The sequence below is a fragment of the Opisthocomus hoazin genome, chromosome 5 (assembly GCF_030867145.1).
Source record: "Opisthocomus hoazin isolate bOpiHoa1 chromosome 5, bOpiHoa1.hap1, whole genome shotgun sequence".
NCBI lineage: Eukaryota > Metazoa > Chordata > Aves > Opisthocomiformes > Opisthocomidae > Opisthocomus > Opisthocomus hoazin.
The window spans coordinates 34090934-34105533 of NC_134418.1; the positions used below are offsets into that span (position 1 = coordinate 34090934).

General features: G+C 36.7%; 1 protein-coding gene across 4 annotated transcripts in view; it reads right to left on the reverse strand.

Annotated features, from left to right (window-relative positions):
• Nucleotides 1-14600, reverse strand: part of PDE5A (phosphodiesterase 5A) — a 144894-nt gene that overhangs the window by 35375 nt on the left and 94919 nt on the right. For all 4 annotated transcript variants that reach the window (XM_075420911.1, XM_075420910.1, XM_075420909.1 and 1 more), the window contains 5 exons: nt 8884-8955; nt 7699-7788; nt 6322-6459; nt 4932-4999; nt 2619-2727 (listed from right to left, as the gene is read on the reverse strand). In XM_075420911.1, coding sequence (XP_075277026.1) covers nt 2619-2727; nt 4932-4999; nt 6322-6459; nt 7699-7788; nt 8884-8955 — 477 coding nt within the window. The remainder of the gene's footprint in view (nt 1-2618; nt 2728-4931; nt 5000-6321; nt 6460-7698; nt 7789-8883; nt 8956-14600) is intronic.

The following is a 14600-nucleotide window of genomic DNA, read 5'->3' on the forward strand; positions in this document are numbered from 1 at the left end:
ACGCAATGAAAGGGGGGCTTAGTGGAGACCACATTATGATCCAAAGAACAAGTAGGAAAACTGTCACCAACTAGGTCAACATTCTGCAGTCTTCCAAGGACCTTTTATCATGTCTCATGCTCCAAGAGAAAGAAACTGAATTTATCTGCGGGGTGAGAGGGTGGAAGGGTGGAACAAAAAGTTCTACCATGTTTTCCAAATACCTAGTGAGAAAAAGATGTAATTCTGCTCTGACTGCTCCTGGAATAATGTGGCAGTTGCTGAGAAGTAAATTTGGTCCAATCTCTAATTATATGTGACACAAAAAAATGGGTACACACTAATGTTTCAGACCAAAAGGTTATTTTGAATTTTTTTTTACTATTGCTGCTCTGCTGTCTGGTGCTGTGCAAGGACTGTAGACAGTTTCTTTGCAGGCAAATGCACAAACACTTTAATGCTCACAAATGGCAATAGGAAATGTGATTCTTTAAAGAAAACATAAAAGGATTACATTGTGCCAGATATTTTACATGATGCCAGGAACTTAAATACTGCTACTTAAGAATAGCCCGTTATCAAGAGGGTATATGGAGTAACTCAAGAGTAGGATTTGAAGTTTTCTGAACTGTGACATACCTGTGAAATCAGCTGTAAAAAAAAGGATATAAGAATCAGCATCTCTCCCTAAACTCTGCAGCAAGGGCAGCTGAGAAACACAAAGTCAAGCTTGCATGAAAATTGTTTACGGTTACCAAGAGAAGAACCTGCCGTTTCATGGTAAAGTTCAGATGCATTGAAAGTCAAACTGGACTTGACTGGAGATAAGACCACAGTGCACAGTGCTTAATAAAAATTCTTGACCAAGTATTAATGAATAGGAAGGAGATTAAGCAAAAATAGGCTTAAATGCCCTTACAGAGTCTTGTAGATTTTTGAACTTTGTCTCCAGTGCACTAACTTTGTTGGTTCAGGGAAGAACATTTGCACATGACTGCTGAAGCTTAGCGTTTGGCTTCCATACTGTCCTTGTAAGTGGACTGAACCTGAAGCAGACAACATAATGGCTCTTCCACAAATAAACCGAAGCTGTTGTTCTGCCTTATGTCACTTACTTAGGTAGTTGAGGCCACCAAAGCATTTAGAAAGCACAAAGTTATTTTCATAAGGTGCGTAAGTATGCTGTTGAATGTCCTCCAAAGAAAGAGGCAAGCCAGGGTTTCTAGGGCAGTAGGTACACCTGGGATTTCCCTCATGTCAGGGTTCACAAGATTTCAAAATATTTAGCCTACAGCCCTGCCTTGAGACTGCTCCTACACAATGGCGGGGATGCAGCCACTGTGTGTTGAAAAACATTATCCAAAATTCCTTCTAGCAATACTATTATTTTCTTTTTATGAGTTTCTTTTACACGCATAAGGTGTAAGTCATGTAGATTCCAGGGCAAAATGCAAAAGAACTCTAACCCTACTGACAAAGTGAAAGACCTGTTTCAGACAAACAGTTGTTTGGATGGCTCTCAAGGTATTCATTTTATTTTAAAATGTCTTCAAAATAATCACCTCTTTCTTGATTGATCTAATACAGTATATCCATTTGTTTCTGTTTTTACTTCCGCTCCCGCAGTTAAGATAGCTTTGGGCCCTGTACTGCAAAGTCGTGAGCACTTAATTCCTGTGTTGCTCAGTCCTTCATAGAAACCCACTCCAGAACATCCATGAAACCTTGCACAGAGAAAAAGGGAAGCAACACAGCTCCCCACCATGAGCCTGCCCCTTGCTTCCACTTACTGGAACAACCACATTGAACACTGTATTTTCTGATATTTTCGTTGTGCATCTGAGAACAAACAGTTTGGTAAAAAGCTATCTGCTGATCATAGTAACTCCTCTTCCTCTTATTGCCCTCTCCTTGAGCCCCTCTAGCCAACAGGTTTAAATGTAATAAGAAGAGCAGACATCTTTCTAATTTCTGCACTGGCAGGAAAATACAGAATTCCAAGTTTGCTTTTTGTTGATGATGACTTTGAAGGCAACCTGACTGTAATCTGAGTCTTGCCAAGTGACCTTCCCTCCTAGCTCTCCAGTGTTCAGTAGTACACCATACCACAAGCTCACACTTGATGAAGTGTGAAGCAAAAGCTCCCAAAGAAAAGTGAAGTTGTTCCTTCTCCAAAACAGCAAAGAACTTGCATCTATAACATTAATCCTTGCCAGACAAGAAGGGAAAGGAGAGGATAAAAGGGAAGGAACTTCTGAGAGCCTCCCAACGCTCACAGTAAACTACCGAGGATTACTGTGAAAACCTCCAACTGGTCTTCACTTAAACGTTTTCCATAGAACATATTGCAAACTCTCCACATTGCACTATTTATTGACAAATTAATGTTAGGCTTTTTTAATAATGGCTGTAGGGATAAATTCATCTGCTGGCCACCCAGGATGCTGTGGGAGTACTGTACCGTTTCTTCACTGATAATGCATTTTATCAAGCAAATGTACCTTCCTTTGTGTTTGCATAATTCTGACTGTGGCCATGAAATTAATAGAAGCAACAAGGGGAAAACAAAAAAGGTTTGAAAGGTAAACAGAAAAACATTTTCCATTTCTGAATTTCAAATCTAAGCTTATTTTACATACTGTCCAAGGAAATCTTCTGTCTTTGCAGACATCTGGGATGTTGAGAGGCTCCATCGTATTCTTGACATACTGAGCATACATATAATTGATTTTGTTTGTATCATAGTCCCTGAAGGATACAACATTATGATTATTATTATGTGCTTAGTATGAAAATAGGTCATCTCATTATGCAAAGCAGGTAACTGCAATATCTTTCTTTATGAAGAAAGCATATAACCAATAGATATATAATGGAGTTGAGTTCAAATCCTGTATCCTAATCCAGCTGTCATCACAAAACTGCTGTATCCTAATCCAGCTGTCATCACAAAACTGCAGAGTGGATTGATTTATACATTCCACCATTTCTTTAATATTTAACAATGTTAACACTGAACACCAGACTTAAGAAATAAACAAACCAGTACTGTTTATGCAGATGAAGGATAAAGAATGAACAACTGGGTTTATATTGAAATAAACAGAACTTCTTGAAAACAAACTTCATTCACAAATCTGACACACTTGAAAAATTAATACTGGATGAAAGTCACATATTCTTTAAACAGAGTGCAGCAGGTAACATTTGTGAATTTTCTGCTTCTAAGTTCATTTCAAATTTGTTCTAAAATCAAAGGCACAATCAGTTGCATGGGGATTCTGTTACTGGAATAGAACTGTTTATTCCAAATCAGGATGTAAAATATCTTTACAGAATCAATCATCTCCTACTTTTTTAGCCACTATGTATTAAATTAAGGCATTTTAATTCTCTTGCACCCTTTGCCTGCTTTGGAGGAGGACATATGTCCTAATAATAAACTATTCCCATCAAGCTCCTGTAGTTTCCCCCCCCGACATTTGACTTGACTTTTGTTATCCTTCTGGTGTAAACATGTTCACAGTGCTGGAGGAAGGGAATTACTCTTTCGTTCTGTCACAAACTTGGTTATACAAGGCAATGACCCACAATTCTGAAAACCGGTCTGATTTGGGGTTTGATTCAGGGACTTGATTACACGAGAAGCCTGAAATTTTATTATGTAAAGTAATACTTCCCATCTAATCCCTGTCATTATATTTCTGCTATTGCCCAAAATCATACCCTTCAAGCATAGCAGAAGTTCTAACTCCAATGGTTGACTCATAGTACTGTCCTTGGCATAGAATTGTCCTGTCTCATGAACAGGATTCAGACATGCAATTAAACCTCCAAAATTCCTTCCCCATCAGTTATGAGAAATAATTTACTGATGGCCCATGCAAGCAGTAAATTACATTTTGAGTCCATTAACTAGTAACCATGAAAGGGATAAGGAATAGGAAGGGTAAATTCTCTTTACTGCTCCCATAGTGTAGAAGAGGAAGTAAACAGGAACTTTCTCTTTCAACCTCTGATCTTACTAGCCTATTGTATCTCTGTACTTGGTTGTACGTTGCCTAAAATCATAATACAGCTCAACAGTTTATTTAGCCGCTCAAGCCACACACTTTGGACATAATTTTCTGATATATGGAATTAAATTTAATATAATAAATGTTCACTGCAAAAAGGATAAAAGGTGTACAGAAATCTCCATCTTCTTTGCACACTGTATCTGTAGTAGTGCATTTTATATACAACTGTGTCTTACTCTTTTGACATTTTTTGAAACAACTGGGTTTGATGACAGAGGAAGGTAATGGAGACAGTAATTTTCAAACTTCAATACTGAGGTTTAGACTAAATTCGGAAACTATTTAATCTGGGTATTTTAATTTAACTACTTCTACATCATTCCCTTCCTCCCAGCTGAACTTCTTAATGGTTTCTCAAAGATGACTGAAAGTTAGAACTTCAGGACTTTATTCTTGATTTAGTCACTCATGTTCTTTGAGTCAGCTTCCCTATCTATGAATTAAGAATAATGATTCAAATAATTGATTAAAATTGTAAATAGGACTGGTATCTACTAATGTGGATATGTCCACTCTACAACTTAGTCATCTATGCAGATTTCTTACAGATCAGTTTTAGAGCAGCCCACCAACTTAGACTTCTACTTTTCCCATTTTGTGCATTTTCATAGCTTAGCCTTGCAATACAACTATGTACTTAGACTTGACAAAGTGAAGAGATCAAGCCCTACTCTCCTATTCTGCTCACTGTTACCTTTTTAAGGCAACGGAGTTTGTCTGTGTACGTTTCAGGGCAAAACCTGCTCTACAAAAAACAGTAGTAATACATGGTACCCAATGGAAATAAGATCTGTTATTATGAAAAAAAAATTAAAAGCATAGTTTTTTCAACATTCTCCTGGGATGAACAGAAGTTTGAATTCATTGGTTTACCTCTTCAGATTTTCGGCTGAATGTTCCAATTCCTCAGATTCCATGTGAAACACACTAGAAAATGAATCCTGGAATACCGAGAGAGTATTTTAATATATAGTTGTATAAGGTTGTCATAAGTTAGAATAGTAGTATTCATGAAAAACTTGTTGCAGTTACCAAAATCTATTCTGTAATAAAGACAAGTGTAAAATTATTTAACTTCATTTCACATCTAGCAGCAAGCGTACAGGATCCTACCACAAAAATATCTTTTGATGTAACTTTAAATACCATTGAAGAGTCTTGACTCTCTACTGATCACTCTGAGAAGAAATGCCAATATTTACAAGCTGTCCCAAATTTATCTGACAGCACAGAACTTCTTTATTTTAACATTCATCCGATTCCAGACTTGCTTTGCTTGGACAGGTGAGGACATCAAAACCTTTTAGACATATTGACTAATCTGTGTTGCTTTCCACGCAGCTTTTTTTAACAGTTGAGAAGCCTAAATGTAAAGAGAAATTAGATTCTCTCTGCACTAAAGATTCAAACTGCAAACTGCACACTAGGTTCTGGAGTTTAACTAACTTGATTGACAGTGTGAATATGTGAATACAAAAGTTATGTAAATTCCTCTTCTGTATTCTTGTGTGCAGGAGTGGTTCTTCTGAATACAGTGAGAGATGGGATTGTGTTAGATGATCACAAGTGCTGTGTGTTATTTCTGTGCTACAGAACCTGGAAATGCTTTGTCACTTCCAGATCTTAGTACACCAGTATCTATAATGAGTAGTAAAGGTAAACCTAGCAGTTCCAGTACAAGAGTGAGGCATGTGACTTAATACCCTAATCCTTGTTCTGCAGCCTGTTTTCAACAGGAAGGAAATACAGGCGGGTAGATTGGAAAGGAGTTGTGCTTTGCTTCAGTGAGCCAGGATCTTGGGACAGGCCGTGATTCTGTTTAGATACCTTGTTCAGATACTCCTTGCTTAGCTGTACTCGAGAAAGAAAAAGTGCTGTCAAAATGTATTCTGCACAGGAAGCAAAGCCACATTGTTTTTCTCCCAGCCTTTTCCTTTTTTCCGTCCTACATCAGTAGCCAAGAAAATCAGTTATGAAGGAGTTCAACATTCAAGATCTATGCCATAGGAGAGAGCTTAGAGCAATAGTTCACCAACATGCAATGCAATATGGCTGCATAAAATGGCAGTCTGGCTCACACAAAGACCGAAGCCTTCCAAGTCAACAACTAACCTGAGTAGATGCTGTAAAAGAAAAGGCAGAGGACGAAAAGGTGACAGAACATACTACGGGTTTGCAATAAACTATTGAGTCGGAATACAGCGAAGCCCACACCACTCCCACGGAACAAGAACTTCTGCCTTTAGACAAAAAACATACTCACAGTACAATCATCATCCACTATGAAGATGGTACACCCCTGCACTTGCATGAAGGATATTATAGTGGCAGCTATCTTCTTCAGTATTACTTCCAAAGACTGCTGCTCTTCAAAAATCAGGCTGGCAAGATCAAGAAGAACCTGGGGAAAAGGTCTTTTGTGAAATTTTGACTAATTGTGATTTAAGCAATAATCATCATTACTACTGTCTTTGATTCTCTTCCTTTTCCTGAATCAAGGAAGTCAACATATATGTTTGTGACCAAAATTAAGTTTTGGCTCTCACACAGACTGCAAGGTAACAGTACATAATAGCCAGTTGGACACTTTTGATGGAAGAAATAAATAGCATAGTTAGCTGTCTGATGTTTTCAGTCAGAGACACAGAATAGATTTAGGCGTTACCAGTTCATCAAATGAAACCTGAGAAATCCAGACAACACCATTATTTATCCTTAGGAAACCTAGTAGTTTCCTATGGCTCACATGTGCATTCTAAAAACAGTGACATTTACATTTCTTAAGACTTTTACATACAATTATTATCTGTTGTAATTCTAACAGATGCTAATGAACTAATTTGGTGAAAACATCATTTAGATACAGTCTACTGTATTTCAAAGCTGCTGCTGAAGGACTTAGCTGCTCAGATGTGCTCATATTATATTCTGGTTTTCCTCACAAGAAGCATGGAGCCACTTTGAAAAGATGGTCCAAATTTGTAACATTTTACAAACACTGATAGTCACTCAGAAACTCAGACCTACCAGAAAATTTTAAAACAACTGCTGCCTGGTTGTTTCTCCAAAACCTTTCCATACCGTATATGGCAGACATATTCACTCATGAAGGCCATGGTATTAATAACCCATCAGTTATAAGTTATAAAGATGGCTGCAAAATACAGTTACATTAATCAGAAGGAAATTAATTTTCCATCTGATCATTACTGAAAATATGGTTAGTGACAATTTATAGCTGTAGTAGACTAAAAGAGCAATCTGTATAACCTCTGCCATTCTATAGGGATAATTCTATCTGAAATTTCTGGAGTATGTATACCTCTGGTTATATAATATATATAGTGAGCCACAGGGTAACTTCAGGCAATATCGAGTATATGGACATGGAATGAATTTTCCGACATGTAGCTTTACCTTCTTACCCTAGATGGTCCACTTCTCGCAGCCCAAGCTGGAATGTACCCAGCTACTTCTCAGTGCAGTTAGTTAGAGCTTTATCAGAGATACACAGCATTCAATTAGAGTACTTAAAAATAGCCAAGAAAAAACTACTATATGAGAAATATCAGGAGCAGGCACTGATTACTAGCTAAACATTGTAATTTCTGTATTCTTGGGACAAACCTGTTGACCATACCTGATTACGCCTGTTCTCAAGCAAAGATGTCTCATACAATTGAGCATTGTGAAGAACAATTCCACAAAATGCCAAATATGCGGCAAAATCCTGAAGACAAATGAACACCAAGACCACATGAAGATAATGTCTCACAGCATCTTAACTCTATTCAAAGATAAGCAATTTTTTGTTTTCACTTTGAAGTACTGATATTTTAAAGTTATTTTTTGGCAACGACACATTCAGGTTTGGTTTTTTTTTTCAGTTACTCATAATTTGTTATTTCCTCAAGAATCTCTTCTCCCTTTTTTAAACCAATGATCTTCACAGTTTATCCTGGTAAAAGCAGGATTGATACAGGGAGCAGCTCAGAGGAATCAGCTCATTTTGCAGCAATGCATATTTTATCTAGAAAAACTGAGTGCCTCAGCCTCTCTTGGGGAACTCAGTCTCTTGGAAAGTGGAAATAAAATTCTGCTAACATAGTAAAACCACAAATCTTTTCCCTTTTGGAATGGGATTAATTCTGATATCCTGCAGATACTCAGTACGCATTTTGTTTTAAAGGCAAGTTTTCAAATGGAAAGGGTGAATTGTGATTTTTTTATTGCTGAGGGTTAAGTGAACTTCTTCAGCCTGAGTGCAGCCTGGTTTTTGCTATACCAATCCGTATGTGAAGCCTGGAAATCTTTGGAAAGCAACTGCAGTGTGAGAATTAGGAATCAAGGTGCTGATTATCTCATAATTTCATAATTATAATTTCATAATTTATACAAAGCTTTTTCTTGTCCTGCAATTGCTATACTGAGAAGTGATGCAGTATTTAAAAATGAATCACTACAAAAATTTTAATATTCGAAACATGTTTGTTGGGGATGCCATGAGAGTTAGAACCAGCTAATAAAAAATTACGTCTATTAAAAGTTATGAAACTGTTTTACAATGCATTTCAGTAGAGTAAGCCTGTGTTTCAGACATGTCTGAGAGATACCATGCTAATCTAGAAATTAAACTATTTCACATCCATATTTCTCATGGCCTCATAAAGAACAAAATTTGCAGTATTACCAGGAATTTTTACTTTTTCAGAGGTGTTTAATTTTTAATACCTTTAACATTTCTGATCAGCATGAAAAGTAATAAGATATCCATCCCCTGTTCCCCTATGAAAACAGAAGAGACATAAATGTCCAGCTTTTATACCTTTTCATCTTGTTCAGTGAAAGCGCCACCAATTCCAGATTTCTTATTGATTGCTTGAGCCACACCAACAACCTAATGTATTCAAAATGGAGTAATTAGATAATTTTTTAGGAGTCTGTAATTGGATTCTGTTTCTAGATATATTTATGGAAGATAATATATAATCATTACAGGCATTCATTTGGTTGACCTCTGGATAACAGAACATATTTAAGCATGATTTTTCCTGATTATTCATATTACCAATAGCTGAGCATGAACCTGATATATCAAAAAAAGTAAGTGGCATGAGTACTGAACGCTCTTATGAAGAGAGGTTGATTTGATCCAAAATTGATTCTTTAAATTGGAACAATCTTCGCCCAGAAAGACAACAACAGTTTACATTTCTGCAATCACAAGCCAGACCACACAACAGCTCTCTCTAAAGTTCATCTGCTTGTGTGTGTAGGAAATACCCTTCCTGCTAGCTCTTACGAAATTTCTAAAACATAGCCTCCCTACCAGATCTAGAGTTTGGCTACAGTGATCTTTCGGCATTCTTTATCTCTCAGAATCTGACCAGATTAATTTTCATCTGCTGAAAAATAGTATACAAAGGTCATGTTCCTGCCAGACTCGTTTGTTACTCAAACTTAGTACATTTTTAAAAGTAGGCTTTTACTAAGACCACATCAAACCAACACTGAGAAGAGAGATTTTGTTATGCTTCAGCTGGTAGTTAGACTGTCCTTCTTGCCAAGATATATTGATATCTCACCATTTTTAATTATTTTCCCTATGGAGCAACTCGGAATGTAGGGAAGAATCCTGTTTTAAAGGTGAAGAAGCTAAGAAAAGGGTAAAAAGTCATTCACAGGTCCCGCAGGACATCTGCGATGGACCTAAGAAGCAAACCCATATGGCCTGATCAACATTAATGGCTTTCTGCTCTTGGTGTACGGTTTTTCAAATGGACTGTTTCTTAAGATCACCAGCCAAGAGGCTTCATAAATTAAGGCTGCCCACATAAGTAAATCAGTGCACAGATATAACAAGGAGGGTTTACCTGAACTAGAAAAAAACTACTATGATTTGTGAAATAAAGACATCAACAGAGCAGCTCTATTTACTTCCTTTGTTGGCTTGTCTCCTTTTGGATTTAAGTGGAAGAAAATGGAATAGGTGTAATGAGAAACCAAGCCAGATTACACATCTAATTTTATTCTTATAAAGTTCTGTCTAAATTATGCTAAATTTCAGATGATGCTTTTTTAGTATAGAAATAATCTGTGGTAAAATTTGATTTCAACTTTCTGGACACAATTCCATGAATAGGAAGATTAAAACATGATTCCTTACAAAATAGAAAACAGTCTCTTTAAGGACAGTCAATTAAAGTCCAAGCTTTTGTAGCTTTCTACATAGAGGATAGTTAGCCAATAAACACGATTTCTCGATACAGGATGTTGGTTTAGATTTACAAAAAATGTAAAATGAATATGAGAGAACAACACAGCTGTTTAAGCATCATGGTTTTGCTACTGCCAGTCTTTGTGAGTTCAATTCTGTACAGTGGTGAGAGCCTCCCAGGAAACCAATCTGCCCTGCAAACAGCAGAACTCATTATAAAAATGAAAGTGGAATTCAGATCTTTGCTTAATACTGATTCCAGTTTCTAATGGAGGCTCTAATTCTGACATCTGGGGAGAAATTAATTTGAGTGGTTGCTTTGGACTTAGTCTTACATACTCGGCATAGATTTCTTCTCTGTAACTTGGATCTGTTTTTCAGAGCCCAAGGAAAACAAGAGAATTTAAAGAGACCTTCATACCAGTCAGTATGAAGAGAATTTCTTTAAAAAATTAATTCACTGGGATAGTATTTCTGTAGATTCCTCACTGCAGTTATTCAGCCTGTGTACTGGCAGTGACCATTCTGTCCTGTAAACTAGTTTAAACTTCTTATGTATTATGCACTTATCCTTGTACTTCCATGCTTCTACTCTTCCGAGTTATAAAATAACTACATAATTTCACAGCACAGTAAAACTGGAAGGCTTTCAGAACAAGAGACAGGTTAATTTTCTGACTTTCACTGTCGATACGGTGAAAATGAGAGGTTGTCTAACTCAATATTTTGTCATTCCATTAAAAAAGGTTGTTTATTTTTATTATTATACTACAAATTACTAATGCACACTCTTTTTCTCTGTTAAATCAAATTGTTACCATAATAAATGTTTCTCTCTAATGCATAAACATTTCCTAGATTATTAGCCTTTGCTTGATATAATTTAGTATCTTTGCAATCCTTCTGAGACTTTACAAATGATTACTAATCTGACTTTAGGCTTAAAAGAATTGGAGAAAGTACAGTTTCCTTGATTTGTGAAGTAATAAAAAATCTTCTGTTAGTGAGTAACAACAGGTTTCTGTAATTGATATCAAGAGTGGGAGCTATAAGGTGGTGAACCCAATGCTGTTTATCAGGACCGATGAGAAAGGTACCAAAATAGAGGAGGAAAGTGCCAAGTGAAGGGTAAGGACAATGATGTCTGAGCCATTACTTATACCGGTACCCAGAAATGAAGCCCACAGTTTATGGTATCAAGCTGAATAGCCACAAGCAGCACCTGGAATGGATTTAGGCTAAGGCAGAACTGAAAAAGAGGAATAGCATCAGAGCAAGAGGTAGGAAAGGGAGGCTGGAAACTGGGAGGAGCTGGAAGGAAGTCACTAAAACCCTGCACTTCCTTACAATTAAACTATTCATATATTTAAATGGCTACATCTCACCTTCTGCTAAACACAATAATGTTGTGCAGTAAACTCAGAGGCTAGAATGTGCTAGCACAGATGAAGCCCACCTAGCCCAGGAAAATAATATGAAAGAGTATGTGGTAAGAAGCCATAAAGTATATGCAAAGCTTTTGATTCTTTTCAGATTTTCTGGCATGATTACAACAAATGATTTACAAAGCTGCAAAGAACTTCCTTTGTTTGAGATCCAAATAGTGCAAGATCAGTGCAAGGTGTTAATGATGTTATTTTTTTCATCTTGCTTTTTTGCAATAAACAATATCAGAAGAAAAGTGTGTGGTGTGCATGTTTAAAAAGTTGTACTTAACTGTTAAACTGATGGAATGCATAGTTTTATTTTTGTAATGGAAAATAAGACTATTTACTATCTCTCAGCCTAGCCGTCCCAAAATACTGATGTTACAAATAAGGTCATTGTTCTGCAGCATGAATCACTGCCAACTGTGGGCTCAGAAATGTCTGTCTGAAATAAAGCTTAACTGTCAGCTCAGTTTCATACAACCCAGTTTTTCCCACAGTCAACCCCTCTTATTTCAATGAGGAGTATTTCTTATCCAGTGAACTTTCTTACTGTAATAACAATGTGCAACTAGCCTTATACACTTCTGTAGTAGACTTTGAATAGCAAGTAAATCCTTTAACCAGTCAGTATGCCTTTACAATAACCTACATGTGCAGAGATTAATGGTTAGGCCTTTTCTCATACCACTGTCTTCCGTGGGTATTTATTTAATTTATTTTATTTTTTTCAGTTTTGATCCAGCATGAGCTAAGACAACTTTAATGAGGTCAGAGGCTTTTTAAGGCATCCAAAAAGTGAGTACTTTCATCTTGTGTAAACACATCCCCTCCATGAAAGGACAGTCTGTGGTGCTTAAAAAAGCTGTAAGGAAATAGTAAAAGGACCGTATTAATATAGGAAAAAGAATATTTAGGCTCCCTTTAATAGCACTGCAGGTTTCTGATACACCAACAAAGGCATGTCTTCCAAGAAAAATGGTCAGTTTTAGGTCTTTGTCGGGGTCTTTCAATAAAAGGCTGTAACTGAAGAGGGAGGGAGTAATGAGGAGAATAAACCTGCTAAAAATTCATGGTTTTCTTGATGATGATAACAATTTTGTGCAGATGCAAACCTTGTTTTTGTTTCAGTGGCATTGTAAGCTTTTAAAGACAACTTTTTAGTATGTACCATTTTTTTCATATAAAATAAATAGTTTTAAAAATTAAACTGGTCCAAATTCTTGCCTCATTTATATCAGTACAAATTCCAGTGAACTTCACTAAATTCTGTAGAATGTGGTGTAGAGACAGTAATGAGAAAAACCTCAGATGGATATTATTTAGCCATTGGAGTCTTGCCTGCAACCAGGTAATTAGGAGAAGATGTAGGAAACCCAAGAGGATCTGTTCCTGTTACTAAAGTAATTATGTAATTAGGACAAAAGTAAATCCTGTGGTAGCATTTTAGGCCATGGAGAACATATGCCTGCATTTTAGAGAATACTAAAAAATCCTCATTTTTAAAACTTACTGTAAACAAATCTGAAATAACAATAGGCCTGATCTGGGATCTCCAGCTGGGAGTTATGTTCGCACCAGCAGAAAAACTGAATCAAAGGTGACTAACTGCTCTGAGCTCAGCTATACAGAAAACTTATTCAGACAACAGGTACATTAAAAGTGTGAAATCTTTGTGGCAATAAACAAGACATCTGAAATAAAGCTAATTCTCTGTAAAGCTTGGAGAATATCACAACAAAATGACAGTCCACTCAAACACTTGATCATGAAAGCACTGTTTCAGTCTACAAAAAGATGTTTTTTAAGTTACTTAGGCACAATATTTTATGTGTCTAATTCTCTAGCAGGCAGGCACCAAGTGAACTTTTTTGAAAGTTAATCCTGTAGCAATAAGGCAAAGATATGTATTTTTGATTTATTGTCATTCTCCTACTATGCCTACAGAATTATCCTGTATATTTCTTAGTCACCCAAGACAAAACTAGTAGGAAAGAAAGGGGTTAAAAACATCTATGAAAGGATATGACCACTAGAAAAGCTTAAGGTAGTACCCTGGACTGAAGAAAACTAAGGGAGAGGAAAGACTGAAGTAATTAGTATCTGGTTATACTTTGATACCTGTAAGCTTATGGCCTAATCCCTAAAGTAACCAGTTAGCTGTTGAGTCCTACCCACTTGTTTTCATGAGCTCTACCCTGAGTCTCAGTATGTAGGTGGGATTATAGAACCAGGTGTATATATAGCAGTCATTCAGTTCCTAACAAGAGCCTTCATCCAGGTTTGCTGTATTGAAAGCACATAAGGGGTGGGCATAAAGGAATAAGCTGTATGTAAAGGACCTTAATGCTCCGGCTTTCTTTAAAGTCAGTTGGAAAAATTCCCCTTGGATCAGAAAGCAAGTAGTTTGTTATCTTCCATTCAGATCACGTAAGATAGACAGATGCCATGAAGACAAAATCAGTTTCGAGAATGGTTGTCTTACTCTCAGTCCCAAAAAGGGGGAAAAAGCCCTCCAACAATTACTGAGTCAATATCCATACCTATTTCATCACATCTGAACACAGCTTTCCTAATTGTGTTCTTGCTGGCAACACAGGTAATCTTCCAGTGCTGCTTCTTGTTCTGTAACCTTTCTTCTTGACCTATACCAGTTATCCCATTTAATAAAGCCTGACTCACATTACAAGGAGAGATTTATTTTAATTATCAGAGAGCTTTATTTTTACTATTTTCTTACAATAGCTGACTCCTGCCTCTAGAAATGGCATGCTACCTAGAGTACTTCCCAGTAGATGATGACTGATCACTTCAGTGCTGATGACTGTGCTCTGAATTTTATTTGGATTGTTTCATGCTGCAATTTTTTGCACATTAAGATTACAGGCCTATCTCTGT